Genomic DNA, 27962 nt, shown 5'->3' with positions numbered 1-27962 from the left:
ATGTGAAATCCAGCTATGAAAAGGAACATATTCCGAAGATTACTTGGATTCACTCATTTTTCTCAGAGATGGCTGACCCGATTTCCACAAAATTGGTGTCAAATGAAAGGTCTAGCTGCCTCATAACACCCTATTGAATTTTACTCTAATCGAACAGTAACTTCGTCTGTAATATACCGAAATGTGAAAATCATGAAAGATTATTATCTCAGAAACTACACAACCGAATTGATTAATATTATTATCAGATGAGCGGGCTAGTTAAGCTTTGGCTTAAGGGTTAACTGATGAATTATGATTGAACACGTGGTTTCAAAGTTTGGCTGCCCTATACGTTCCCATTCCGTTTGATTGTAATCGAACTTAAGCAACCGTTATGTATGAAATTGTTAGTAAAATAACGAAAGTCTATTATCACAAAGATTACATGACTTATTTGAAAATAACTAGTGTCATACGAGCGAGTCATCTCTCAAACTTACAAATAACAAACTTCATAATAATTTGATATGTGGCTCAAAAGTTATGGAAAGAAAAGAAATTCAAAGACTATTTAAAACTATACCTGCTTTGATTGATATATTTATGTGGCCTCAACATAATTTAAATGTGGTATCGTACTATTTAAACGTTCCAAACTCATTGATTCCTTGCGATGTGTTTAAAGTCTCCAAATGCACGACGAATCGGCCATAGGATATGATCAAAATCAAATAACAAATCGTTTAAAATAATTGGTTTTATCGAAATAGCAACATTCTCGACTTTTGGCTTCTGTACATCGCCTTGATTCTGAATATATTCATATTGGGAGGTATTTAGTTATTTTGGTTGTTTTTCAGAAACTAAAAGTGGTCGTCTTTAAATACAAAATGGTGTCCAGGGTCAGTGTTTGGTTTCTATGCATCATCTTGATTACGGAGATATCCATATTGAGCATTATTCGGTCATTTTCGACTGTTCCCTAGAAGTTGCCATTTAGCAATTTAAAATGGTGCCTGAGGTCAATTGTTAGCTCATTGCATCATTCTGGTTCCAGAGATACTCATATTGGATAGTATTTGTTTTTTTTTTTTTATTTAGGCTGTTTTCACAAACCGGTACTCGGCATCTTAAATTTCAAAATGGTATTTAAGATAATTTCTGGCCCCTGAGCGTCATTCTGGTTGAAGAAAAACCCATATTGGGTGTTATTCGATCATTTTCGGCTGTTTTCCTGGAACCGGCTGCCGCTGTGTATCATTCTAGATCCGGAGATACTCATATTGGGTGGTATTTGGTCACTTTGGGCTGTTTTTCAGAAACCGAAAGTCGTCATTTTGGACTTTAAAATTGCCTGTGAAATCAATTTCTGTCATCTGGTCGTAAACTGCTTCCGGAAACATCCATATTGAATGGTGTTTGGTTATTTACTGCTGTTTGCCAGATACTGGAAGTCACGATCTTAAAATTCAAGATTGTGCCTGTGATCAATTTTAAGCTTCTGTCCATCTTTCTGGTTCCGGAGATACTCATATTTGATGGGAATTGTCTATTTCAGGCCGTTTTCCAGAAACCGGAAGTTGCCATCTTACAATTCAAAATGTTGTCTGAAGTCAATTTGTGGCTCCAGTGCATCATTACGGTTCCGGAAATACCCATATTGGGTGGTATTTGGTCGTTTGCAGCTGTTTCTCCGAAACCGGAAGTCGCCATTTTGGATTTCAAAATGGCATTTGAAGACAATTTCGATCGATTTTAAATCCTGTGTATCATTCTAGATCCGGATATTATTATATTGGGTGGAAATCGGCCATTTTTGGCTGTTTTCCATAACCCGGAAGTTGCCATCTTACAATCCAAAATTTTGCCTGAGGTCGATTATGAAACAAATTTGTTACCACTAAAAACATTCACATGCTAAATTTAGTTCCATTTACTCGGTTAGTTCTCGAGATGTGCAGAAATTTGTGTTTCGTTTGTATGGCACCCCTCCCTTCCAAAAGAAGGAGAGGTGTCAAAATATTATGGACATATTTTTTTAACACTAAAAACATTTACCTGCCAAATTTGGTTCCATTTAGTTGATTGGTTCTCGAGATGTGCAGAAATGTGTGTTTCATTTGTATGGAACCCCTCCCTTTCAGAAAAGGGAGGGGCGTCCAACTAGTTTTGACATATTTGTTACCCCTTAAAACATCCACATGCCAATTTTGGTTTCATTTGCGTGGTTTGTTCTTGAGTTGTGCAGAAATTTATGTTTCATTTGTATGAAACCCCTCCCTTCCAGAAGAGGGAGGGGTCTCAAACTATCATAGGAACCTTTATCGGCACCAAAAACCTCTAAATACAAATTTTCACTTTGATCGGTTCGGTAGTTTTCGAGCCTATATGGATCAGATAGACAGACAGACCGGCTTGACTTTTTATATGTATAGATTACAACTTCAATATTTTAGAACCTAAAGAGTGAATATACATTTATTGGATAAAAGCGTTCATGTAAATCTATTTAAACAAATAAAAGTTTGAATGAGAAAGGCTGGGTCTGACCGCTAGGTGGATTAATTTAGGTTTATATGTAAAGATTAAAACATCAATATTTTAGAACCTAAAGAGTGAATATACATTTATTGGATTGAAGCGGTCATGTAAAACTATTTTTACAAATAAAAAATTGAATGAGAAAGGCTGGGTCTGACCGCTAGGTGGATTAATTTAGGTTTTTTTTTAATTTCAATGTACTATAAAAATACAAGGTGTAGTCGTTTTGAACAAATAAAAATTCACTGATATGCGTTAAAAGTAAAATCAGATTTTTCTTTTGGATTTTTTCTAGTATTAATTATATACATAAGAAAGTCGACATCCGGCTGTTTGTGTTATGCAACAAACAACATTTGAATGTTGTTCTTTATTCGATTTTTGACTGACCTTCGCAATGGTGTGCTCAAACAGTAGGAGCGTTGCACAGTAAGCGGCGTCGCTAATGATAGCAGAAAAACACTCCATCTTTTACGTTGTTCTCTCCTATCCTCTTTTCAACACTCTCCCGCATTTATATCCCTACTACAAAGTAACGAAATTATTGAAAGTTAATGAAGTGAGCTCGTCAAACCACTGCTTTTAACCCCAGTCTGCTACATCTGAGTCATTGTTGCTCGCAACCTGCATCTCTCTTGAAAATTGTCAAAATTCATTCCCCCTCTCCAGATGAAAATTCTAGCCATGCCACTGAAATAAATATCTCCTTTTGCAGTATTTCTTCAAGTCAACACTAAAAAATAACTGTTTAAAACCAAGAATGGAGTGAAACAGCAGAATGAAAAATGTCAAATGCTTTGCTAAATTTGATAGCACTGGACGGATTCTAATCGTTGATATCCCATTGGATGGAGAGCAAATTACTCTAGTTTATAAAAACATTTTGTGAAGCTTTTTTTATGGTAAAATGGTCAAAAGTAAGAAGATCACGTAAAGGATTGTTATTGTATCTTTGAGTATCACTTACATTATTGATATTACATTAAACAGATTTCAAATAAGTTAATCTAACGTCGAGATAAACCTATTTTAGTATTGTAGGGGAATCGGGGCAAAATTAACATGTTGCTGACATTTTACGTGAATGAGACATCTACCAATCGATTCCTGAGACTTTTGACACTTTGCGATATTAGCGCATTACCATTAATGCTCATACATACTCGATAATATTCCGCTTCGTGACATTTACTAAAACTATGCCAAACCCGTTTTCGAAGAATCACCATTTTGAGCTCAGTTTTTGTCCGAATTATAATCTGTTTCTTTTTTAAGATAGGTAAGAAAATGGTTATTTGTGGACAAGCTCTTAGAATTATAATTCTTGGCTTCAAAACAAAAAAAAACCGTGGGAAATATATCGAAAATTTCCGATCTCTCAAAAATTCAAAATGGCGCCACTGTTGCCCCTTAAGGTGAAATGTGTTTAAACTCGGAAAAATTTATTATATAGGAGCCAAGGCAAAAAAATGCACTGTTTTATTGCTTTGCTAGATATTCGGTCGCATGCTTTGCCGATGTCAAGAGCAACCTATTTATTGTGTTTCTGTTTAGTCCATGCACCGTCAATACTACCTTCGAGGTCAGCCAGGAAGAGATCCAGACCTCTACCACGCCGAAACGCATACTGATAGGGGTCCAATAACGATCCTTTCCATAGCCTTTCCGACACTGCTTAGCAAGGTGATAGGATATTAGTTATCAATCACCTTTGAGGTACTTTCCTGGTTTCGGTATCGGGTTCACAATTGCTAATGCTAGATTGATTTTATTAAACAAATTATACCAACAATTCTTTTTTCCGATAAATTCTCCATGTCCTTTTCTAGCTAATTGTTCCGTGGCTTTGTCCATTTCACTCATAATTACCAAGAAAGGAACACCTTGTCCTCTTACCTGCATATTTCACTGCCATTGTTGGCCGCCTTCGATTTCCCTGGGAAACAAGGTGTCTAGTATCAACATTTTATAATAGCAATATCTGGAAAATATACGGTTTCCGACCCTGCATCGGAAGCTAGCATACAATATCTGTCTGTCTATGTAAATCGAGTTTTGTGACAATGCTTGGCTTTGGGAAAGTGGCTACGGCATGAGTGAGCTGAAATTTTGTATAAGTACTTTTTCCGAAAAGACGAAACTTTTGAGACCCATCACGGAACGAAAATTCAAGGATCGATAATTTAAGTCATGCAATAAACAACAATCCTTCATTTGACCTTGCAATGGTTTAACTAAACAGTACGTGCGTTTCACGGTAAGCGGTATCAATAATGATAGTAGAAAAACATTTTATCTTCTACATTGTTCTCTGTTCTCTCTCTCTCATCTATATTCTTCCGCATTCATATCCCTACTACAACGTAATCTATGTTGAATGTTATTGAAGTAAGTGCACTCTTTCAGAAGTGGGACAATTATTAAAACCTTTCTCGTGCCGTGAAACGGGGTAACATTGATCATTTTTTTCGTGAGTATTTATATATTTTACAACTGAAATTACAGGTTTCATATTTTTAAAACCAGTACTGGCATCCTTAGAACTTGAGAAATTAGTTTTCAAAGCCCTTCGAAAATCCTGAACATTAAAAACATTTATTTTTCGTCGTTGTTTCAATTTTCCTTATTTGGGGTAACTTTGGTCAGTTTCAATTTTGAATAGTTTTGAAACCTTTCTGAACTGAAAATGTTAGATAATGCTTTGATAACATGTTTAGAGACGCTTCCCGTTCTCTTTGACTGCTTTTACTGCGGAGGATAGTCCTGTCCTTGCATTTAGCCGCGGTATGTACTGCGAGGCATTTTTACGCCATATGTAATTTTACCTTTCGATGATAAAAAACGTAAACGTTGGTCGCGAAAGTTGCTAGAAGTATTTTGTAAGTCAACAATCGTTGTAAAATTTTTGTGTTCAGAAAACGTATGTTGATCTTCTATGCAAGGCCTTTTCAACAACGGAAGTATCAATAGGCCAGCTCTAGCCTCTTACGTTCTATGCTCTAGCCAAGACAACATCCTGGCGTAGGGCAGGATGTTGTCTTGGCTAGAGCATAAAACTGGACTTTCTTGACAAATATAAACTAATTAACATTGAATGTAATAAATTTGACCAACATTTTTACTGGTTGATTGAGAAAATTTCATAACGAATTCGAGAAACATGTCAATGAATACGAAATGTTCAATATTCGACTAGTATATAAAGTGCTTTTTCTGGCACTTACTGAGAGTAAGAAATATAACGATCGAATTAATTTTAAAGTTTTGATGACCAAACTTAGCAATAAAAAATTTCAACCAATACAATATTGTTCAGACCTCGAATGACACAAGACTAAGATGTTATACTCAAATTTAGCAAAAGTAATCACTGAGCAGTTTTATTTCAACTATTCATGAGAAGGGTAAAACTGATCAATGTTACCCCGCTGATCAATGATACCCCGTTTTACGGTACCCAAAAACCTCCACATGCCAAATTTATATCTAAGTCTATAAGGTATTTCTAAGTCTATAAGGAACAGACAGACAGAAATCTATTTTTATAGGTTTATATGGTCTAAAATAGACCTTACTGGTACAGTTCTTTTTACGATAAGGCTTCTTGTCATCATTGGTATTGTTTCGCTGTGTTTGTTGCCGGAATACGGTTGACTTACTATTGTACTCTCGCGCATAACGTCCGGCCTCTTTTTAGAATTCCTTTATTTTATCATCTACGCCGCCTGGTTGTTATGCGGATTTTTTCATCATACAGGTAGTAGTTTCGTTCACATTGCTATTTCGTTCAATCGCTTTTACAAATTACATTGTCGAAGAAGTTGTTCTACCAACCATTCAAGCTGCTCTGCTCCCGAAGAAAATGGGAAAGAAGGACCAACCGTTTTTTCGAGAACGACCACATATTTGCAATTGAAGCAGTTAAAATGACACTGTTGTTCTATGCAGAGTTGTCGCAGTTTCTAAAGTTATTGCCAATGAAAAAATAAACGCGATTCTTGTTTTAACATTTTTGAAATTCTAATTTGTTTTTACTATTCTTTTTTCCACTATACCCACCTTAATTGACATTTGTACTTTCTTCTAACATTTTTCTGTAATTCTTTTTCTCTTTTACAATAGTTGTCATTTTCTGGTATTTTTTATTTTCGTTTCTGATATGATTAAGATAAGAAACATGCGTTATTTTGTTCATTTTTGCTATATTTAACCTGCCAATTTGGCATTTTACACTTTTTTGGATATTTTCAAACTTATTTGATACATTGTACCTTTTCTACTCAGTCATTTTTTTTCTCATGCCTTTTTGCGATTTTTGTTTTATCATTTGATTTTGCATCTCATGCTTTTTACATATTTTTTACCTGATCTATTCTCATTTTGTGTGCCATTTTCGTCATATTTTCCTGTCATTTTCCCGTTTGCCTTTTAGAATGCTAATTTTTTACTTTTTATAATGTTTTATCATACTTGTTTTACCTTGAGTATTTTTTTTTTTCTTTTGTCATATTGAGGGCTGATTTGAAAAGTTTTCATTTTACTTGTACTTCTTTACTTGAATTTTTTTTGAGTTGTTTCAAGATTTCCTTTATCTATTTGCGTCGTTTTTTGCCTTTTTCGCAGTAGTAGTTTTTTTTGTGGTACGTTTTTCTTATTTAACTGCTTCTTATTCTGTTTTGCTTTTTATAAAAAAAATTACAGAGAGGACAAATATGTTAATTTTGCATGTTATTTTTTCTTATTATACTCTTTGTGATTGTTGTAATTTACATATTTTTTGAAGTTTTTGGTTTTTTTCTTTCATCTTATTTTCATTTTAATTTTTTTATGCCGATTTGATAAGTTTTTTGTTTTATTTCTATCAATTTGGGCAGTTTTGTCAATTTCATCATTTTTGTTATTTTCGTGATTCATTTTTGTCGTTTGTCTTCTCTACGTCTTTTTTGTCACATTTATGAATGGGACATCCGAAACAATGTTCAATGCTAAGAGATGGCGCTGTTGTGGTAGTGGTAGTAAAATTGAAATTTCTACGAGCATTTTGCTTAATAACCGGAAAAACTGCTATTAGTTACCTTTTTTATATTACTCTAACTTTCTAGTACTCACTGTTACTATAAGATATCTATTTTTATCAAAAAACTTGATTTTCCTATACAACTCCATTGACTCAATAAAGTTGTATAGGAAAATCAATTTTTCTGATAAAAATAGACTGTATAAAGTAAAAGTAACTACTAGAAAGTTAGAATAGTATAAAAACAGGGCAACCAATAGCAGTTTTTCCGGTCAAAACATGCTCGTAGAAATTTCAATTTTACTACCACTACCATTACAGCGCCATCTCTTAGCATTGAACATTGTTTCGGGTGTCCTATTATGTCGTTTTTGCTATTTGTGCCATTTTTGCCACTTTCGTGTTTGTCCATCCTTTTCTGTAGTTTTGTCATTCCTATATTATCTTCCAATTTTTTTCAGTTCAAGCTCGTGAGTAAAACCTGTGTTGACCAGTGTTATAAAATAAAAAAATTAGTGATTAATTAAGTAGGTACATTCACTATTCGCAAATTCAACGCGCACCAACCGGCAACCGAAGAAATAGCCTAGATGTATACTATCCATCGCGCTCCACTGCAACGTACATCAAACAATGGTCGCCTACTGCTTTAACTCTACAAATTCAAAACAACAAAAAAAAAACAATCCATCCGGAAACTCGCCCGATTCCACCTCTGTTTGGAGTGTAATTAAAGCGGGCCTAATTGATTATGCAGTCGTCGGTTTTTTATGACGTACGGGCCAGTTAATCGACAGACAAACCTTGTTAGGCAGAGAAATGGCAAACTACTCAGGTGCTAGCCTACTGTGTTGTTGCTAATGCGCGAACAACGTCAAACACCGCTTTTATGGGGCTCACTTCCTCTGCGTCTATATTTGGCAGCGGATGATTCGCGAAGTTCGGTTGCGTCCGTCGCCGCTAGTAATAGCGCCACAGGTCTATCATTTATATCTCTTGATTGTAAATCAAAAATTCGCTCCACTGACCTTTTTGTTTCGATTTATCTTTCTAGATTACAACACATGGTTCCATTCTGAGCACGCGGATAGCTGAAACAACCGAACAACGCGAGCATAATGAGCGGCAAGTTGGTCCTAAGCGGTACGGCACCGGGTGCGTCGCGAAGGGCAAAGCGTGCCGTCGGTGATATCGGGGCAGCGGCTTCGAAGAAGACGACAACGACGACGACGACGCCGGGGACGCCACCCACCGGTGGCAAAACGATTGTCGCCGAGCGCAAGTTTGAAGGTCTCACGCTCGAAGGCGTCAAGCAGAATTTGGTAAGTCACGAGTTACCCCCCTCTATGAAAAACCCCGAAAAAATGTTCCAGTCTGTGCTGTTGTTGTTGTTTTAAGTTGGGTAAGGTTTGCTCTGCTGGATGTTTTCACTTTCGCTTTCTAGGTTAATTGAGTTGTAGAACGCAGCAAGCCAGGACAAGCGGACGGGAAGATGCCGAGCAATGATTTTGTTTTTATTGCTGGTTAAGATCTGAATTAGTCACCATGGTTAGCGTTGGAGTAACCAGTACGAAGAGTTTTTTTTCGCAGGTGTACAGCATTATTTGCGATGACGAACCATCTTTTATTTTGCCAGACCCACACTCGGCTGATGGGTGGTAGGAGGTTTATTGATGTTCAGTTACAACAATTCGCAGCGTGTTCTTTACGGAACCCATTAGAGGAACATGGATTTACAGCGGTACAGTTAAACCGGTGCATAAAAACAGTCTGACATCACGACCCGCGAGAGTGAGGTTAGGAAGGTTTCCCCCTCACTCTCTGTAGTGCATGCATGTGCTGTATTCTAGTGTGCCGATTACGTAACAATTCGTGGCTAGTTTTGTCGAACGGCTTTCAGCGCGAAGCTCCATTCTGGAACCTTGGTGGTGTGGTGGGATGGAAGTTAGCGGGCGAACGTTTGGATTTGGACGGCTCATTAAAAATGTACGTGCTTCTGCACTCTTCTCTCTCTCTCTGCTGCTGTAACAAAGGCCGGTCCAAGCAGGCATACAGCCGGTGCAATATTAACTATTGCAATGCGGACATCAAGTAGCCCTTGGCTCGCTGCAGTCGAGATGCTTGCTGTGGTTGGTGAATATGGCAACTGGTTGCTATGCTAGAAGCCACCCGCAGGCTGCTTTGTTGAAACCCCTCGTTTTGACCAGCCGCGGATAGATACGATTTGGTAACACATTTGCGGACTTGCGTGCGAAAGGCCCTCCGGAGGGCCTCCTCGTTAGGTTCGATTGCGAGCGGCGATTGGCCAACATCAGATCCTACAAGTGTGTTATAATAAATTATGCTTATTCCGAGAGCACTGCTATTGACTTAACCTGCCAGTGCTGGATGAAATTGGCTGAACGTTTGAGGTGACGATATCACCCCTCTAGCTCTTGTGTTCCCGGCCAAAAAAAAAAAAAACCTAAAAGCTGGAAAGACAAGTGACAAACTAACCAATAATCGGGTGTCGTTCCTAAACTACGTGATTGGCTGCACCACCAGTAGTTTAAAGTAGCAACAAACGGCAGTAATAAAAATAAACAGAACGAACTTAATAAAATCTTGTTTCTTTTAACGACCGCGTAGTTTAGGAACACCCCCTCCGGGGCGTTTCGTGCACCTTCCATCAAGTAGCACAGACACAACAGACGGCGCAGTCGCATGCTTTCCGTTCGACTGTCACAGTGGCTTTAGAATTCTGACGAGCTGTCAAAAGTGCATCAGTATGTTGAACGCGCAACCAAACCGTCAATCAGCCAGCCCTACGACTCTGGCTTAGTTCACTTCACACGAGGATTTATGGGTGGCAAATGGCTCACGATTTCGAGCTTTTATTGGCGTTCGTTTCACACTCGCTTGTTTATGCATTCGCAAAACAACGACTGCACCACCCCTGCTCGAGAAATGTCTCCTCTTCCTCGGTTCTTGTGTTGTGTTGTTTGTTGTCTCCTAGCTGAAATACAGAAAATCTCACGCCTACTGCCACGCTAACTGACAGCACAGCCCCGGCTATGATTGATGAGTAGCAGTTTAACAACAGCACAGGCTCTGTGTGCCCGTGGCCATCGTGTGAACACCGACCGACCGGTTGTGACCTTATAACTTCGTGAGCGCCCAGGTCGTCGTGGTCGATTTGCGGTTGATTATTGGAACATTTCGATGAGTCAGTCAGTCAGTCACTTTACTCGGTAATTCAGTCAGTCACTCAGTCACTGGGCCGATGGAGTAGGGTTAAGAAAGCAATTGCCGTCCGTAATGGTCACGTTCGCGGTAATTACTACCAGAATAAATTTCCCCTTTTTAGGACCTGCAACATTCCAAACCCGTGTGTATGTGACTTTTCCTATCGCGGGAAGCAATCAATACGACAACACCTTGCAACATTTGTGTTGTTTCCCTCCGGCTTACGATCTCCACCTCTTGTCCGCCGACTTCGTTTCAACTACAGTTAACTTAGGTGTGTAGTAAACTTTGTACCTACTACGTGTGGTCTTTCGACTTTATCAGTGATTGATTTTCATTGCTATTTACTTTACTACGACCTCCTCGGAGGTTTCTCCGCAACTTCCCGCGCTCGGGCGGATGGTAAAACATGTATGCCGCCATGCCGTCGGTCGGTGGTTCTCATTCGCTCTCTGTGCTGACTACGGTGCAGTAAATATGGCTCCTTATCCGATCCGACCGACGACGGGTTTTCCACGACTGGCTTCATAAGGCTGCCGTGCCCTTTTGGGGCACTGTGGAAAAAAAACTTATTTTTACATAGAAGCATCAATGAATTTTAATGTGGTTGCATCGTTACTTAATTTTATGACTAGTAATACATGTTAATTATTGTTTTTTTTTTTTTCGAGGAAAAAATTAAACTCACGTATATTATGAGGAAAAATAAATAAAACCGACTCTACCTTCACAATGAACGGCAGAAAAAAAAACAACTAATGAGAAATAAAGCTTCAACTGAAATAAAATTTAACTAAAATCTAGAACTGCATTGAACTTAATACCAACTCAACTGAAATTGAACTGATGCTGAACTAAAAGCTCAAACTAGACGGAAACTAAACTAAATTCAAACCAAAACATAAATAAAAACAAGAAATGATTTTTTTTTTCATATACACATCATGACGGAGAAGTTAGAAAAAAAAAGACATAGACAAAATATGATGAGAAAGGCAAAAGATGTAAAAAAGTAGACAAAAGAGCCGACAAAATATTATGGAGGGGAACAAACAAAACAGGTATGATATATGCAAATGCAAGAAAGATGTTGAGAGAAGCAAAAGTCAAAAAGTTCAATGAGGTAAAAACCTAAAACAAGAACCCGACAACAAGCTGCAAAAAGAGATAAAAAGAAAAATGAGTGAAAAAGTCAATGAAAAACAGAAAAATCACGAAAAGGCCATGAAGAACGTAAAATATCCACAACATGAAAAGGCTAATGTTGAAAAAGTGGAATGACCGACAAAGACTTAATTGCAAAATTGACAAATAGGAAACAAGGAAATATCGAACGAGGCAAAAAGTAAAAAACAAATAGGTAAAGCCAGTCTTTTGTATCGAGTTCAGAGTAGATTTTTGCCATTAGGGCGTGGCCACGCAGCTTAGAGAAAGACAAACAAACCAAAACACTTTGTTGAGTCAAAATATGTAGGCAGTGGAATTTATTCCGTCCATGTTATTGTTATCTGCGCTTGGGAAGCAAGCCAAGAACAAGGGAAATGTATGGGAAAGCTTGTCCTTGGAACTTTTCACCTTTGTTCACCATTAAGCAGTAAAGCAACAATGTTGAACATAATATCAAAAAATTGTTACACATTTTATCTATCCACCGACATATAAATGACTAAGATGCATTAAGTCGTTCGCTTGCTATAACCGTTTGAAATCTGACGCAACATTTGCCAGTTTCATTTTCATTTTCACAAAGTGTAATCTAGTATAGAAAACAAAGACGTAGTCCTACGTCAAAAGCTTACTTAGTAAACAACTGAATAAAAAACCACAAAAGGTTAGTAGCAGCCAATGATGAAAAGCTGAAAGACGTTTTCTGACTATTTGCTTGCATGGCTTTTTGCATCTCATTTTTAAAAGGTAATACATATTTTACTTTTTTCGTCATGTTTTGCCCATTCAGCATTTATATAGAATATTTGAAAAAAAAAACGAGAAAACATAAAAATGAAAAAAAAAACATGTAAAACAGTTAATGTTTGAAAAGAAAAATGAACAAAAAAAGGAAAACATGGACAAAGTTTGATATTCAAGGCCAAAAATGCATAAAAAAATAGACAAAAGACCTAGAAAGCGGATAAAAATTTTGATAAAACTGATAAAAGATTCAAAACAGCAAACGAGGCAAAAAGCAAGATGGGTAAATGCTAAATAAAAGGTGAGAAAGTCAAATATAGTATATAAAAATGCTTTAGCATATCATGATATCATAATACAATAATATCTATAACATCATATAACAATATCATAAAACAGTTATAAAATACAAAAAGTTGAAGAATTAATGGTAAAAACGTGTAGAAAATACAAAACAGCTTTAAAGAAATAAAAAACTAGAGTAGAAAATACAAAACAGCCTTATAGAACTAAAGAACTTAAAAAAAGGAAACAAAAACTGAGGTGAGAATATAACAAACGGCGAAATTCGATGAAAATTTAACAGCAAGAGAAAAGCGACAAGGTAAAAAATAATAAAAATAAGTAAGGCTACGGGTTTTGCCTTATTTATTTTCATTATTTTTTACCTTGTCCCCGACACGAAAGGGAGGAAAGAATACGAAGCAGGAAAAAATTTATATGGCGAATAAGTATAACTTTTTAGAAGTGAAATGAAAAAAGGTCTGAAAGATTTTAAGGCTCAACCAAAATTTTTAAAAAGTAAAAAAAAAAAAACAACAAACGAGGAAAATACTAGAAAAAATGATAATGCGGAAGAAACATTATTTGTTTAAATCTTTGCCCAAGACTAAGACCAACTAAGGGAAAAATCAAACTAGGCAACAAATCGAAAAGACCAAAATAGATAGGAAAGGTTAAGAGAAAAAACACACTCGAAACATAGAATAGGCGGCAAAAATTTCGCAATGCAATTATATAAAAGCAGTATGATTTAGGCTAATGTTTGCATTGAAAAAATGGAGAAAATGGTCTAATTTTCATGGGTTTACCTTCACACGCACTGACGAAACTACTCATGCAGTCAGAGCCGGATTAAGAATTGCGGGGGGCTCGTTTTCAGTTGTCAAAATTTTAATAAAGGAATATGTCATACAAAAATATAAATAAAAGGGAGGTTAAAGAAATTATCATGTGGGTTTTATAAAAATTTCAGTTACTTTAAGGTGCCACGTTTTTTTGGGTTTTTAATTTTAGTATCTAGTCATAAGAAGAGAACTTTCTTGGGGGCCTATGCAGCTATGCATGCAGGATCAATCGCAGGAACCCATGAGTCAGCAGAAAAAATTTGACAGTCCTATCAGTCGAACTCTAACCGTAATGACGAAAACAGTAAAGGCTAATGGATACGTTGTGATGGATACAATGATGGAGCGGCAGCGGCTAAATGAAATGGTCAAGCCGATTTTCCCGGCGATTCGCAACCCGAAAAAAGTACGATGTATTTTGCGGTGAGAACAGTGAATGGACAATGTTTTTTATTGTAACTATAAAAACCTAAATTAATTCACCTAGCGGTCAGACCCAGCCTTTCTCATTCAAACTTATTATTTGTAAAAATAGATTTACATGAACGGTTCAATCCAATAAACGTGTATTCACTTTTTGGGTTCTAAAATAATGATGTTGTAATATAAGTATAAAATATGAAATTTGACGTAATGTAAATGCTCAAGAAATAGCGAAATAAAAGAAATGACTCTCAATTTCGAACATTTCAATCACGAGCGATACCGGGAACATTCAAATGGTACGATACCACATTTAAATTATGTTGTGGCCACATATATTGATCAAAGCAGGTATGGTTTATAATAGCCTTTGAATTTCTTTTCTTTTCATAAGCTTTGAACCACATATCAAATTGTTATGAAGTTTCTTATTTGTAAGTTTGAGAGATGACTCGTGCGTATGACACTAGTTATGTTCAAAAAGGTCGTGTAATCTTTGAGATAATAGAAGTTCGTTGTTTTATTAACAATTTAATACATAACGGTTGCTTAAGTTCGATTACAATCAAACGGAATGGGAACGTATAGGGCAGCCAAACTTTGAAACCACGTGTTCAATCATAATTCATCAGTTAACCCTTAAGCCAAAGCTTAACTAGCCCGCTCATCTGATAATAATATCAATCAATTTGGTTGTGTAGTTTCTGAGATAATAAACTTTCGTGATTTTCACATTTCGGTACATTAAAGACGAAGTTACAGTCCGATTACAGTAAAATTCAATAGGGTGTTATGAGTTAGCTAGACCTTTCATTTGACACTAATTTCGTGGAAATCGGTTCAGCCATCTCTGAGAAAGGTGAGTGAGTTTATGTATTCTTCGGAATATGTTTCTTTTCATAGCTGGATTTCACATTTTTAAACATAAAAGGCAAAGTAATAGTCCGATCGCAAAAAATTCAATAGGATCTTATGGGGTAACTAGACCTTTCATATGACAGTGATTCTGTGGAAATCGGTCCAGCCATCTCTGAGAAACATGAGTGAAATTAAACAGTCTTCAGAAGACGTTTCTTTTCATAACTTTTGAACCACATGTTCAATCTATATAAAACTCAAAACTTAAGGGTTTTTAAGATAGCCCGTTCATTTGATACCATGATTGTTGAAATCGGTTGTGTGGTTTCTGAGATATTGATGTTTCGTGATTTTTACATTTTTAAACATAACCTCTAAAATAAAAATCCAATTACAATGAAATTTAATAGGGTCTTATGGGGCAACTAGAACTTTCATTTGCATATAATTTCATTGAAATCGGTCCTGCCATCTCTGAGAAAAGTGAGTGAAAATATAAATCTGCACATACACACACACACACACACACACATACATACAGAAAATGCTCAGTTCGTCGAACTGAGTCGAGTGATATATGCCTTTCGGCCCTTTGGAGCACTTTCATATCTTCGGTTTTTCAAGTGATTGCTATACCTTTCTAGGAGAAAGGCAAAAAGTTGAAAAACTTATGATTAGGAGTAAAATATTCGTGCTGAAAAAATAGCGAAATAAAAGAAATGACTTTGAATTTCGTACATTTCAATCACGAGCAATACCGGGAACGTACGAATAGCACAATACCAAGTTTAAATTTTGTTGAGGCCGTATGTTTTGTTCAAAGCAGTTACAGTTTTAAATAGTCTTTGAATTTCGTTTCTTTTCATAACTTTTGAACCGCATATCAAATTGCTATGAAATTTCTTACTTGTGAGTTTGAGAGACAACCCGTTCAAATGACACTAGATATGTTCAAATAAGTCGTGTGATCTTCGAGAGAATAGACTTTCGTTGTTTTTATAATTTGATACATAACGGTTGGAATAAAAATACGATTATAGTCGAATAAAATGGGAACCTTTAGGAAAGCCAAACTTTTCATTTGACACTAAGATAGTTGAATTTAGTCCAGCCATTTTTGGGAAAACAAGTGAATTTGAAAAATCACCGGAACCTAATCACTATAAAATTCATCAATTAACCTTTAATTAGCCCGTTCATTTGATACCAATATTGTTCAAATCGGTTGTGTACTTTCTGAGATAATGAAGTTTCGTGATTTTCATATTTTGATACATTACAGACAAAGTAACAGATCGATTACATTGAAATTTAATAGAGTGTTATGAGGCAGATAGACCTTTCATTTGACGTTAATTTCGTGGAAATCGGTTCAGCCATCTCTGAGAAAAGTGAGTGAGTTGAAGTAGTCTTCGGAATATGTTTCTTTTCAAAGCTGGATTTCACATTTTTGAACATAACAGGCAAAGTAGTAGTCCAATTACAAAAAAAAATCAATAAGCTCTTATGGGGCAACTAGACCTTCCAAATGACACTGATTTTGTGGAAATCGGTTCAGCCATCTCTGAGAAACATGAGTGAGATTAAACACTCTCCCGAACACGTTTCTTTAAATAACTTCTGAACCACACGTTCAATCTTCATGAAACTCAAAAGTTAAGGGGTTTTTAAGTAGCTCGTTTTTTTAGAACCAATTTTGTTAAAATCGGTTGAGTAGTTTCTGAGGTAGTGATGTTTCGTGATTTTCACATTTTTAAACTTAACCTCTAAACTAAAAATCCGATTGCAATGAAATTCAATAGGGTCTTATGGGGCAACTAGACCTCTCATTTGCAATTAATTCCATGCAGATCGGTCCAGCCATCTCTGAGAAAATCGAGTGAGATTGGGAGAGCGTTACACACACACACACATACACACACACATACGCACACACACATACAGAAAATGCTCAGCTCGTCAAACTAAGTCGATTGATATACGAGATTCGACCCTTTGGAGCACTCTTATACCTTTGGTTTTTCCAGTGATTGCTATACCTTTCTAGGAGAAAGGCAAAACATAGTTGAAAACGGTTTTCACCATTACCATGTTTTGACATCGTTTTTTGTTGTTAATTCTATCAAAAATCAAACCAACAATAATTTTGTCATAAAAACATTGTCAGTGACTTATAACAACCCCCCCTTTTAATGGTAAAAATGGCAAAAGTAATGTTTTTTATTGTTCTGGACAATAATATTTAATGTAAAATTGATGTACACTAAGGTCGCTTTTTACGCGACTTTTTTTACGCGGATTCCGGAATTTACGCGGTGTGTATTTACAATGTAAAACATAGTTAAATTATGGTATAATTATGTACAATGACAGCAATTTTTTGATTGTATTTTTTTCGGGAACGTGGTGGTGGTGATGGATGGCAACGACTGGCAGGGCAGTTCGTATTTTACTTCCCCTACGAGGAAAGTGAGCTCCGAGGTAAAGTTCATTTCACATACCAAGTTCTCCAAGAAGGCGCTGCTGTAGCTGATAATAAGCCGCGTTTCATCTGCCGTGACAAATTTTCCGGTAAACCGCCGGAAGGCCGCTCGCAAGGGCGTAGATTATTTTTGCAAGTAAGCTGATACCTTACATGGAAAATTTATCAAACTCAATTATCTGTCATAGTTTTTTTATCGACATCCAAAAATGTTCATTTTTTCAATGCAAATACAAACGTTATGCTGACAAAAAAACGAAACAGTACACAAAAAGCAAGAAAGGATAAAGCACATATACGCAAAAAAGTTAATAAAAAACATTAGAATACAGAAAGCAAAACGCAGAAAATGATTTTATAATGATAATTTTTTAACGATATTGGCTACTTTTGTCAAACGTTTTCTATGACTTGCAACGGATTGTTACCATTTTTTTGGTGAATTCCAATCGTTCCTTTTTGTGACAAAAAGCAGCTTTTTACAGATTTTGCGAGAATTTTTGGATTTGTTACGCCTTTTTATGAGTTGTTGATTATAGCGGGGACTTTTTGACAATTTTTCCTAGCCTTTCAGAAGATTTGAAGAATAGAGATGAAGAGTACAGAGCACGAAGAATAACTTTTTCAGATGGTAAGAATATTCCTGTCATTATTTTTGGAGTTGTTTATTTAATTAGATTTCTATCGGTACCCAATCGAAAGAGCATAACTTAGACATTTCAAAGTTGCATCAACATGATTTTTATAACATAACTTGAATTGTTTTTGTATTTTACCATATGCTTTTTTGTTATCAAAAATGAATCCGAATGAACTTGATAACAAATCCTCAAATGAAGCATGTTGTGATTTTTTTCAGCAATGATTATTATTAACTAGCTAACCCGGCAAACTTCGTCTCGTCTATTTTTGTGTTTAATTCAATTATTTTAAACATTCCAAATTCATTGATTCCTTGCGATTAGTTTATAGTCTGCAAATGCAACGACGAATCGGCCATAGGATATGATCAAAGTCAAAAAGCAAATCGTTTGAAATGATTGGTTTTATCGGAATGACAACATCCTCGACTTTTGGCTTCTGTACATCAGCTCTTTTCTAAAAATATCCATATTGAGGTATTCGACCATCAGCTGTTTTTCCTGCTTCAATCTGATTCCGGAATTACACATATTGGGTGATATTCAGTTATTTTGGCTGTTTCCTAGAGACTGAAAGTTGTCATCTTTGAATTTAAAATGGTGTCCAGGGTCAATGCTTGGCTTCTAAGCGATTACTTGGCTTCTATTCGATTACGGAAATATCTATATTGATAAGTATTCGGTCATTTTAGCCTGTTTCCCAGAAGTTGCCATCATACAATTCAAAATGGTGTCTAATGTCAATTTTTAGCTCCTTGCATTATTCTGGTTCCGAACATACTCATATTTGGTGGTATTTGGTCCCTTTAGACTGCTTTTCAGAAACCAGAAGTCGCCATTCTGAATTTTAAAATGGCATTTAGAGAAAATTGCTGGCCTATGGATGACATCCTGGTTCCGGAAACACTAATTTTAGTTTGCATCTTAAATTTGAAAATGGCGTCTGGAGTCGAGTTTTGGCTTCTGTGCATCAATCCGATCATTTTAGGCTGTTTTCTGGAAAACCTGGTTGAACATCTGTCTAATTTGTATGGGAGATCTCTTTTCCCTTCCAGAGTACGGAGGAATGTCAAACCACCATAGAATTTTGTGTTTAATTTGTATAAGAGCCCTTCCAGTCAGAAGTGAGAGGGTTGCCGAACCACCATGAAAATTTTTCTTGCTCTCAACGTTCCAAATTTGGTTCCATTGACTTCATTATTTCTCGAGATGTGCGAAAATTTGTTTTTTATTTGTAGGAAACCACTCCTTCCAGCAGAGGGAGGGGTCTCGAACTATTTTTGTCACTTTTCCTAAAACCCCTATATACAAGGTTTCACGCCGATCGGTTCAGTAGTTTTCAAGCCTGAATGGATCAGACAGACAGACAAAGCTGCATCTTTATATGTTTAGAAGATTAATCGACTCATAGATCACATTTACTAGCACGCATAAAAATTAGTAGGGTACCTCACACAAGTCCAATCCAGGATACAAATTAATTACTTTGCAATTCTTAAGTAGTGAACAAATTAACTGTAATACTTTTTTTTCTCTGTGTGGATTTATCTTTGCGACCAGAGACATTTGATCTGTTGTGATTTTGCCCAGATGTTTTCTGTATTCCGCACTTCATATTATTGACCAGTATCACTATTGAAGCAAATGATACGCATTTCATTTATAGCTGTGCTTATGTGTGAGATTTTACCCTTCCGTTTCAAGCTTTTTTTTTATTTTATTTTTTTGTATGGACCCCACTGCGACCAGTATAATTGTTTGATCTTTTGTGGCATTTTCCGGACGTTTTTTGCTGTTCGCACATTTTTGTTTATTTTTACCCTTTTGCAGTGTTACTTTTTGAGAAGTAATCTGCTCCCTGTTGTTTGTGCTTTTTGTCTTCTTATTCAGATTTAGTAACCAATTTCTTCCTTATCGACTCTATCATGTCCTCCTGCAAGTTATAACTCTAACAGCGTATAAAGTGCTATAGTGCCTATGATAGAATCGAAGCTTTAGAACAGTGGTTATTAAGTCTGGAGGGAAGATTTTGTGTGGATGAGCCTGAGAATAAATCCATACTTGAAGTTCTTTTGCCAACGAATGGCTTGGTTCTACTAAGATTCGAACCTATGACCATTCGCTTGTCAAAGCGGACTCTGTAACCTTGAAGCTACGAAGCTCTTTCAAGCTTACTGCTCTACAATACCGAGCCTCTTGCTATCTTTTCAATATCGCCAAATTATAATTTCCTAGAGTAAGCCTTCACCTAACGTTCCTCTCTAGCCAGGTTAGTTCTAAGATAAAAGGGACTCATTATGTCAAGAGGAAGGAATCTTATCGTTCCTCCAGCCAAGATCGTGCCATAATCATAATTCCCTGAAGAGAACTTATTATACGTTACTCAAACCAATTTTATTATAAGAGGGTTTTGTTATGGGAGCCTAAGAATAAACCCATGTTAAAGTCCTTTGACAACCAAATGGCCTGATTCTACTAAGATTCGAACCCACAACCACGCTGATCACGTTTTTCCAGTTTTTAAACGTTTTTGATGTGACATTTTTCAAACTATTTCTGATCATTTCGAACGACTTCAACAATTTTGCCATAATTTTGAACGAGTGACGTTTTCAAGGCTTTTTAGTGGCCTTCTAGTGATTTTTTGACTCTTAAATCATGGCTTTCCAACTAACAGCAACTCTTTGATATGGATATTCGAATATATTTCGGAAACGTTTTGCCACCGTTTCACACTAGGGAAAATATAGCATTTCTTATGTAAAATTGGTACCGTTTTGATTCAAACTTCGAACAGTCTCAGGCTTCGAACATTTCAGAATGAAAATCGAATAATTTTTGCTTGTGTGACAAAAAGTATGATGTATAGCTCGTTACTGTACGGTCATTTCCAGGGAATAAGCAGGCGTTGAAAAAAGTGACAGTCAGTATTTGGACACTGTATCTATCTATCTCTCAATGCATGTTTAGACTGCCTGATTTTTTCATCTGATTCGAGCTGATTGCTCGAAAATATATCGAAGGCAATGTTTGTATAATTTGTATAATTTGTATAATTTATTGGAATTTTATCTGACAAGGTATTTATCTTAGTGAATAACTTAATACATACTAACATAAAGTCAATAAATGATTGTTGAATGTTGGTTTACATTTACACTTTTACACCTATTCGATATTGTGATTCGACATGCCGGTCGATATGTCGAATGGAATAGGATCGTTTCTATTTTTCGTTTGACTTCAAGAACATAGCAACCTTTGATTTTTTTTTTCAGTTTTTTGTTTTAGCTTTCCATAACAAACATCAATTTCGTTTATTGTGTGCTGGCAAATATTGAAATGGAGAAGAGGATTCATTTAACCTTTTTTTTTGGCAGTCCTTCCTTTCGACTTGTGCAAGCAGTGTGAACACCGCCATACAAACAGGTTTGACAAAGTATGTCGAACGGTAAATCGAGCAGACTTTCGATTTCTGCAGTGGTCAAAATCAGACCGACATGTCTAATAGCCTAACCGTACCTTTAGCGTTTACGTTGAAGTGACGGTTAAATACGTATACTTTCAAAAATAGACCATAAAATTGAACAAGTGAAAATGGAAATCAAACATCAAAATAGCAGCTTCGGGAAATCAAATTCAGCTTTTGAAATCTTGGCCTGCTGTAACTTGGAGTCCAAGTAGGCGGCAACGGTCTAGCTAGGGTGGTAGATTGGTAGGATCACGCCAAAGTAAATCTTTCAGGGCCAGTCGAATGAATCGTCTCTGTTCAAGCCGTAAAAGCTGGTATAGAGTCCAGACCACACTAAAGTTTCCAATACTAGTGAACAATATTGTGCTTTCATACAGTAAGGGTCCTTGAAGTTACGCACAATTTTTGCGATGAATTCCAATTGCCTGCTTGCTTCCGAAATAACTGTATTGCGGTGTTTATCTAGAGTCAGCTTTCGGGCAAGAATAACTCCAAGATCATTTACGCTACGCAGCGCTTTCCCGCCATCGGTAGAGTCAAAATGATTGGCGTTTGAGTGCGATTGAATGTTATCACTTCACATTTTGCAGTGCTTAAAGTCAGAGAGATTAGTTTGCACCACGTCACAAATGTATTTGAAAGTGATTGTAAACAAAAACAATCCTCGATGTTACGAATCGTCAAGTCTATTTTCAAATCATCGTCATAAACTAATCTGCAACCAATCCAAAGAGCATCAACGAAATCGTTGAAGAACAGAATTAATAGAAGTAGCCCTAGGTTACTACTCTGTGGTACGTCAGACATGTTCGTGAACGAAGACGATACATCAGATTCCAGCTTAATTTGCAAAATTCTGTTGCGCAGGAATGATGCAAGTCACATAACAAACCGAGATGAAGCACAGAGAAATTTTGTTGAACAATATTTGATAATCGATTTGGTCAAAAGCAATTTTGAGGACTGTGCGCCACATGCGAGCGAGAGAACTTGCAATACGTACGAGCCATGTCTCGTCGCATGGAATTTCTTTTGCGACGTACACGAAGATATCTCGTCTCTCAACGTAACGAGCGCGGTGCATGGGCGTTGCGCACACGAGACAGCTTGCGCGCAAATTCTCGTGAGCTCGTCTCGCGAGCTAGTTTCACATATTGCTTTGCGCTGATGGCGCAAGGAAGAAATTGATTTTGCCCAGAGGGATGATGGCAGGAGATTTTATGTGATTTATTATTTACGGTGTTATATGAGCTTGCGTCAGAGCACCGTTTTAATAATGAATGGTGTGTAAACTAATTCATTTGTTTATCAATTCATATGTTGATTAATCCGACTTTTGTTAACAATAATGAAGAACGTTTTGTTACCATATTTATATATTATTATTTTCTTTGCGAACGGTATAAAAATGCATGGTAATTTTAACAGAAACAAATATATTAGATGCAGAGTGTTATGTTGCTTAACGTGGAGATGCTGTGAGTTTCTGTCGTCATTTAAGATGTCATTGACTATTATATAATAGAAATCATTCCAAAGAAAATCATGTTCAGTTTTGTACTTATAAGATTAGATGTGATTTTTAATTCGAGTATAAGCCTTTCGGGAGTTAAAAATAACAGAACCACTAAACCAATATAATCAATTTTATATTTTTCAATACATGTTGGGGGTAAAGGTGTTGCAAATCAGATATATGATTTTTAAGCCACATTAACTCTAGTGCGACTATATATACTCGTATTAATAGTAATCTGATCTTTTTTTGCTGTTAGGGGAATATTACCTTGTGCAACGATGTGAACTTTTGTAATAATCTTAGTAATATTGTTTTATGAAATTTTCCAACTAATGCACCTCCAGAAGGGTCTGAGGGCTCATACTGTATCGAAGACACAAATCTTTGAGTAACTGTGGGAGACGTGTTGCTCGAATCATGTCGCTGATACATGATGCTTTCGATACCGGAGACGAAAATGCAATTCAATGCTACGGTGTTATATTATCTAGTAAATATATGTTTTATAATGTGCAACATGGAATTTATGAACGAATTTCAACCATTTCAACGTTCGATTCGTCAACTGCGGAGTGTTAATCCTAGAAAGATAGTCTGCGTCAATTTGAGTCCTGAGTGTTATCATGCCGAATGACCTATCATCATCGAATATCTACCATTTTTGATTTGGCTGAATCTCAGCACACGTACCTGACTTAACAAACTGAATATTTTTCGCGGGCGGGCAATTTTTTCGGACTCAAGAGAATTTTTTTAAAAGAACATAAGTATTTTGGTATATGTTTGATTCAAAGCATTGTAGCTCAGAATCCTTTAGTTGTACAAAACAAACTGTCTGAGAATGAATTGCAGGGAACTAATAATGCTTACAAAAAAAAATACACCGCAAAAAAACCTTTTTTGGTCAAAATAAATTAAAATCAAACACCTTATCTTAATTGACAAACAAAAATTAAGAGTTAATTTTTTTCTCATTTTCTTTTCGAAGAAATCCGAAGTTATAACAAAATTTCTGGTTTAAATTTCAGGATGGTGGAATGAAATGTAAATATTTTTATTGAAGGTAAACTTTTATAAAAAAAATCAAATTAAACATTTTGCAAAACATTCATGCTCTCATGATTTTGGGTGGAGGCGGGCATCGCACTTTTTGGACTAAAATGTCTATCTAAATAACTTATTTTGAGTAAAAAAGAACTAAGAAATCCGATTTTGTAACCCTTTCCCGTTCACATGATTCAAAAATACTTTCGGGTTAATTTAAGCAAAATACTTTGTAGACCAATTAAAGTGAGTGTAAAATATTGCATTTTGAAGAAAAAAGTTAAATTTGAAATGGTGCTTCAGAGCATCTTTAAGCACAGCAGGGACATTTTTATTCATGACTCAAAATTTTATCCCTAATATTTAACTATTTGAAGTATTTATGAAAAATGATTGAAAAACGGAAGAAAACCAGATGTAATTTTCCAAGAAAAAAATTAAGTTTATGATTTTAAGAGGTTTTATTAAACATTTTCAATCAAAAAGTTCGACTAGCTTTTGTTGTCAAAGCATTTGTTTATAAGGTTTAGCATCTTAGATAAGGTATAAGGTTTAGACATCTTAGAATCGTCGGAACATTACAGAAAAAGTTATGGTCAAAAAACTAATTTTGAGGGGTGTTTTCCTTTCATTCAGTACTCGGTTGGATACAACTAGAAACAGTTGAACTCTTATGAGTAATACATTTCTTTTGACAAACTTTCAAATGCATACAGTCTGGTTTGCTACTATCTGCAACCTTCGCAGAAATATTGTCTCAAAATATGGTTGTTTTCAGCAAAAAACTAGAAATATCTTTACAACAAATAAAAATAGCAAACCAATATATTCAACAAAAATGCAAGGTTTAGCAGAATGAACAAAATCTTAGAACATTTTGAATTGTTTCGACGATTACAGAAAAAGTTATGGCCGAAAAATTAATTTTGAGGAGTGTTCCTCGTAAAACTCTGCTTCGTCATATCAGACGTACAGTTAGAAGATTACAGTGTTCAGCAATTCTTTTTCTTATATATTTTCCTTCTACTTTGCTGAAGAAAGCAATGTGGTATTTTGAAAATTAGAAAAAATAGTTTTTTATCTAACTACCTTACTTGATCAAAAAACCGAAAACGCCAAAAGAAAGGCCTTGTTATATGGAATAAACTTGCTGAAGACACTGGGTACATACAATCAATATTTCACAGTCGAATCTAAAACGATCACGGTTTTTCGAGTTTAGACCACTGTGGGTTGCTTTGAAAAAAATTTACTATTTAACTTTATTTTTTGCTAACCAAGATCAAGTGTTCATTAATAAGTTTAAAAAGTAGGAGGGTGGTATTCAAGACACGACCGCATGACGTTGACTACCGTATTCTTATAAAAAAAAAAATATTCCATTGAAGCAAATAGTAGAGGGAATTGCAACGCTTCTTTTACAAAACTTCTGTAACAAAATTTCGAGGCACCAAAAGGTACCAGTTGCCGATTATTCTCGTTTACTGGTTAGTCCGTCCAGAATTCCAGCCATTTTAGTATTTTGCAGTAGCTATTTATTACTAACAGCCACCAGCATAACGGGTGAAACCGGCACGAGATGACCGGTACTATTTGTTTTTCCCCCTTTCAGCTGCTAACACCTAGCGCTGTCGTGAAATTAACATCAACACAAACATGCATTTTTGCAAGGTTTTTTCCGCTAGCAGCAGCATTTTGTAAAACAGAAAATTCAACTAACCGCTTCTATTATGAATCTGCGAGGCACCAAAAGGTACCAGTTGCCGATTATTCTCGTTTACTGGTAGTCCGTCCAGAATTCCAGCCATTTTAGTATTTTGCAGTAGCCACCAGCATCACGGGTCAAACCGGCACGAGATGACCGGTACTATTTTGTTTTTCCTCCTTTTAGCTGCTAACACCGAGCGTCCGTATGTACCCGGTACGGTTTAATAATGAAACTGATGGGGTGAAATGTTCGAACGATACGTTTTATACCAAGGCTTCGTCAGATAATTAGAAAAAGGGAGGGGCTACATAGATGATGGAATGGTAGAGACAAATGTTTCTTGAAAGCTGCGCCGGCCGCTGTCGTCATATTAACACCAACACAAACATGCATTTATGCAAGGTTTTTTCCGCTTGCAGCAGCATTTGGTAAAACAGAAAATTCAAGTAGCCGCTTCTGTACCAAAATTTCGAGGCACCAAAAGGTGCCAGTTGCCGATTATAGTTTCCTGGTTAGTCCGTCCAGAATTCCAGCCGTTTAAGTGTTTTGCAGTAGCCATTTACTACTAAAGCCACCAGAATTACGGGTGAAACCGGCACGAGATGACCGGTACTATTTTGTATTTCCTCCTTTCAGCTGCTATCACCTAGCGTCCGCATCTCACTGGTGCGGTTTTGGAATCAGAATGATGGGGCGCCGTCCGCTGTCGTAAATTTAACACCAACAAAAAGATGCATATTTGCAAGGTTTTTTCCGCTAGCAGCAGCATAAACATCGGAAACAGAAAGTGACATTAACAATAATAACAAAGTCAGATCGATTGTATCCGTTAGTGTCGACTGTGCTTGGGAAGAGAGGTAGTGATTGGCTGCGCGGTATGATTTAGACAATCGATATTAATTACCAATTTTTCAATAGTGTATCTCAAACAAAAGTTTGTTTTTGTTACATAAATTTAACCGTAAAAGAATTTCTGATCGATTGATGCCAAAACCTCGAATACCTGATTATAGATGACTGCAAAATAAGCGCTCAAAACCTGACCACTTTTCTCTGGTTTTCCCTGGTTGAATTACTAGATTTTCAAATTCAGGGGCCTAACTTCGATATAGACGTTAGTCAACGTCAAAAAATACACAGTTTGCCAAGTCAAACACGAGTGCAAAGTTCCATTTAAATCGAATAAAATTGACTTTCCCTAACAGAACAGCACAAAATAAGTATTACTTTGAGCCTGGTACACGAGAAAGTCTCACGAGCTCTGGCGCACGAGCTGTATCATGTATGTACAGTACAGGCGTCTCGCTCAATTCTTAGTGTGACGAAACATCGCTTGCGCATCGCAATCCGAACCGAGAGAGAAGCGAAAGAGCAACCTGCAAATCGCATGTGACGTTGTCTCGTCTCGTCGCACGTACATGGAAATTCTACGAGCGAGAGAAAGATTTCTCTCGTCGCTTGAGAAAAAAGCACGTGCACAGGAAGTCTGGTGGGCACAAAGGAACAACTGGACCGGAAAATCACTCAATTTAGCAGTGAAAATTCTTGAAATGAGTGTTATATCTCGCTGTGATACACTGTTCATAAGCAACACTACCGTTTATTTTTGGTGCCCTGGTCGTTATTGTAAAAATTTCACACTAGTAGTAGTTGTGAAAATTCTCATAACTCTTATCTTCAAGCATTTATAGTTCTGAAAAGAGTCGATTCCATAATCTTCAGATAAAAGGCCAGAGAAAAAAATGCGAAAAAACAGAAAAAATTAAACCAAAAATGAATCGAGCAAAATTTAGTGAAGAAGCCTAAAAATTAAAAAATTTTAAATTCACACATATAATAGCAAAGACAATCAAGTGAAGCAAAAAAACAGGAAAGGCCAAAGAACGAAAATCAAAAATGAAATGAAACCAGAACATGAAATAAATGTTTAGTAGAGCGAAAAAGCGCAACAATAGTGCAAAATTAGGGAAAAATAAGGAAAATAAACTTTAAAATACTGCTACAAAAAAAAA

The 27962-nt window shown here is 36.3% G+C and overlaps 1 protein-coding gene across 2 annotated transcripts in view; it reads left to right on the top strand.

Moving 5' to 3' along the window:
- The window catches only part of LOC129717705 (uncharacterized), a 250268-nt gene that overhangs the window by 50159 nt on the left and 172147 nt on the right, over positions 1–27962 (top strand). For both annotated transcript variants that reach the window (XM_055667807.1, XM_055667814.1), the window contains exon 3: positions 8595–8862. In XM_055667807.1, coding sequence (XP_055523782.1) covers positions 8659–8862 — 204 coding nt within the window. In that variant the 5' untranslated portion in view covers positions 8595–8658. The remainder of the gene's footprint in view (positions 1–8594; positions 8863–27962) is intronic.

The sequence above is a fragment of the Wyeomyia smithii genome, chromosome 1 (genome assembly GCF_029784165.1).
Source record: "Wyeomyia smithii strain HCP4-BCI-WySm-NY-G18 chromosome 1, ASM2978416v1, whole genome shotgun sequence".
In the NCBI taxonomy this organism is placed as follows: domain Eukaryota; kingdom Metazoa; phylum Arthropoda; class Insecta; order Diptera; family Culicidae; genus Wyeomyia; species Wyeomyia smithii.
This window is presented reverse-complemented; position numbering and strand designations above follow the sequence as displayed.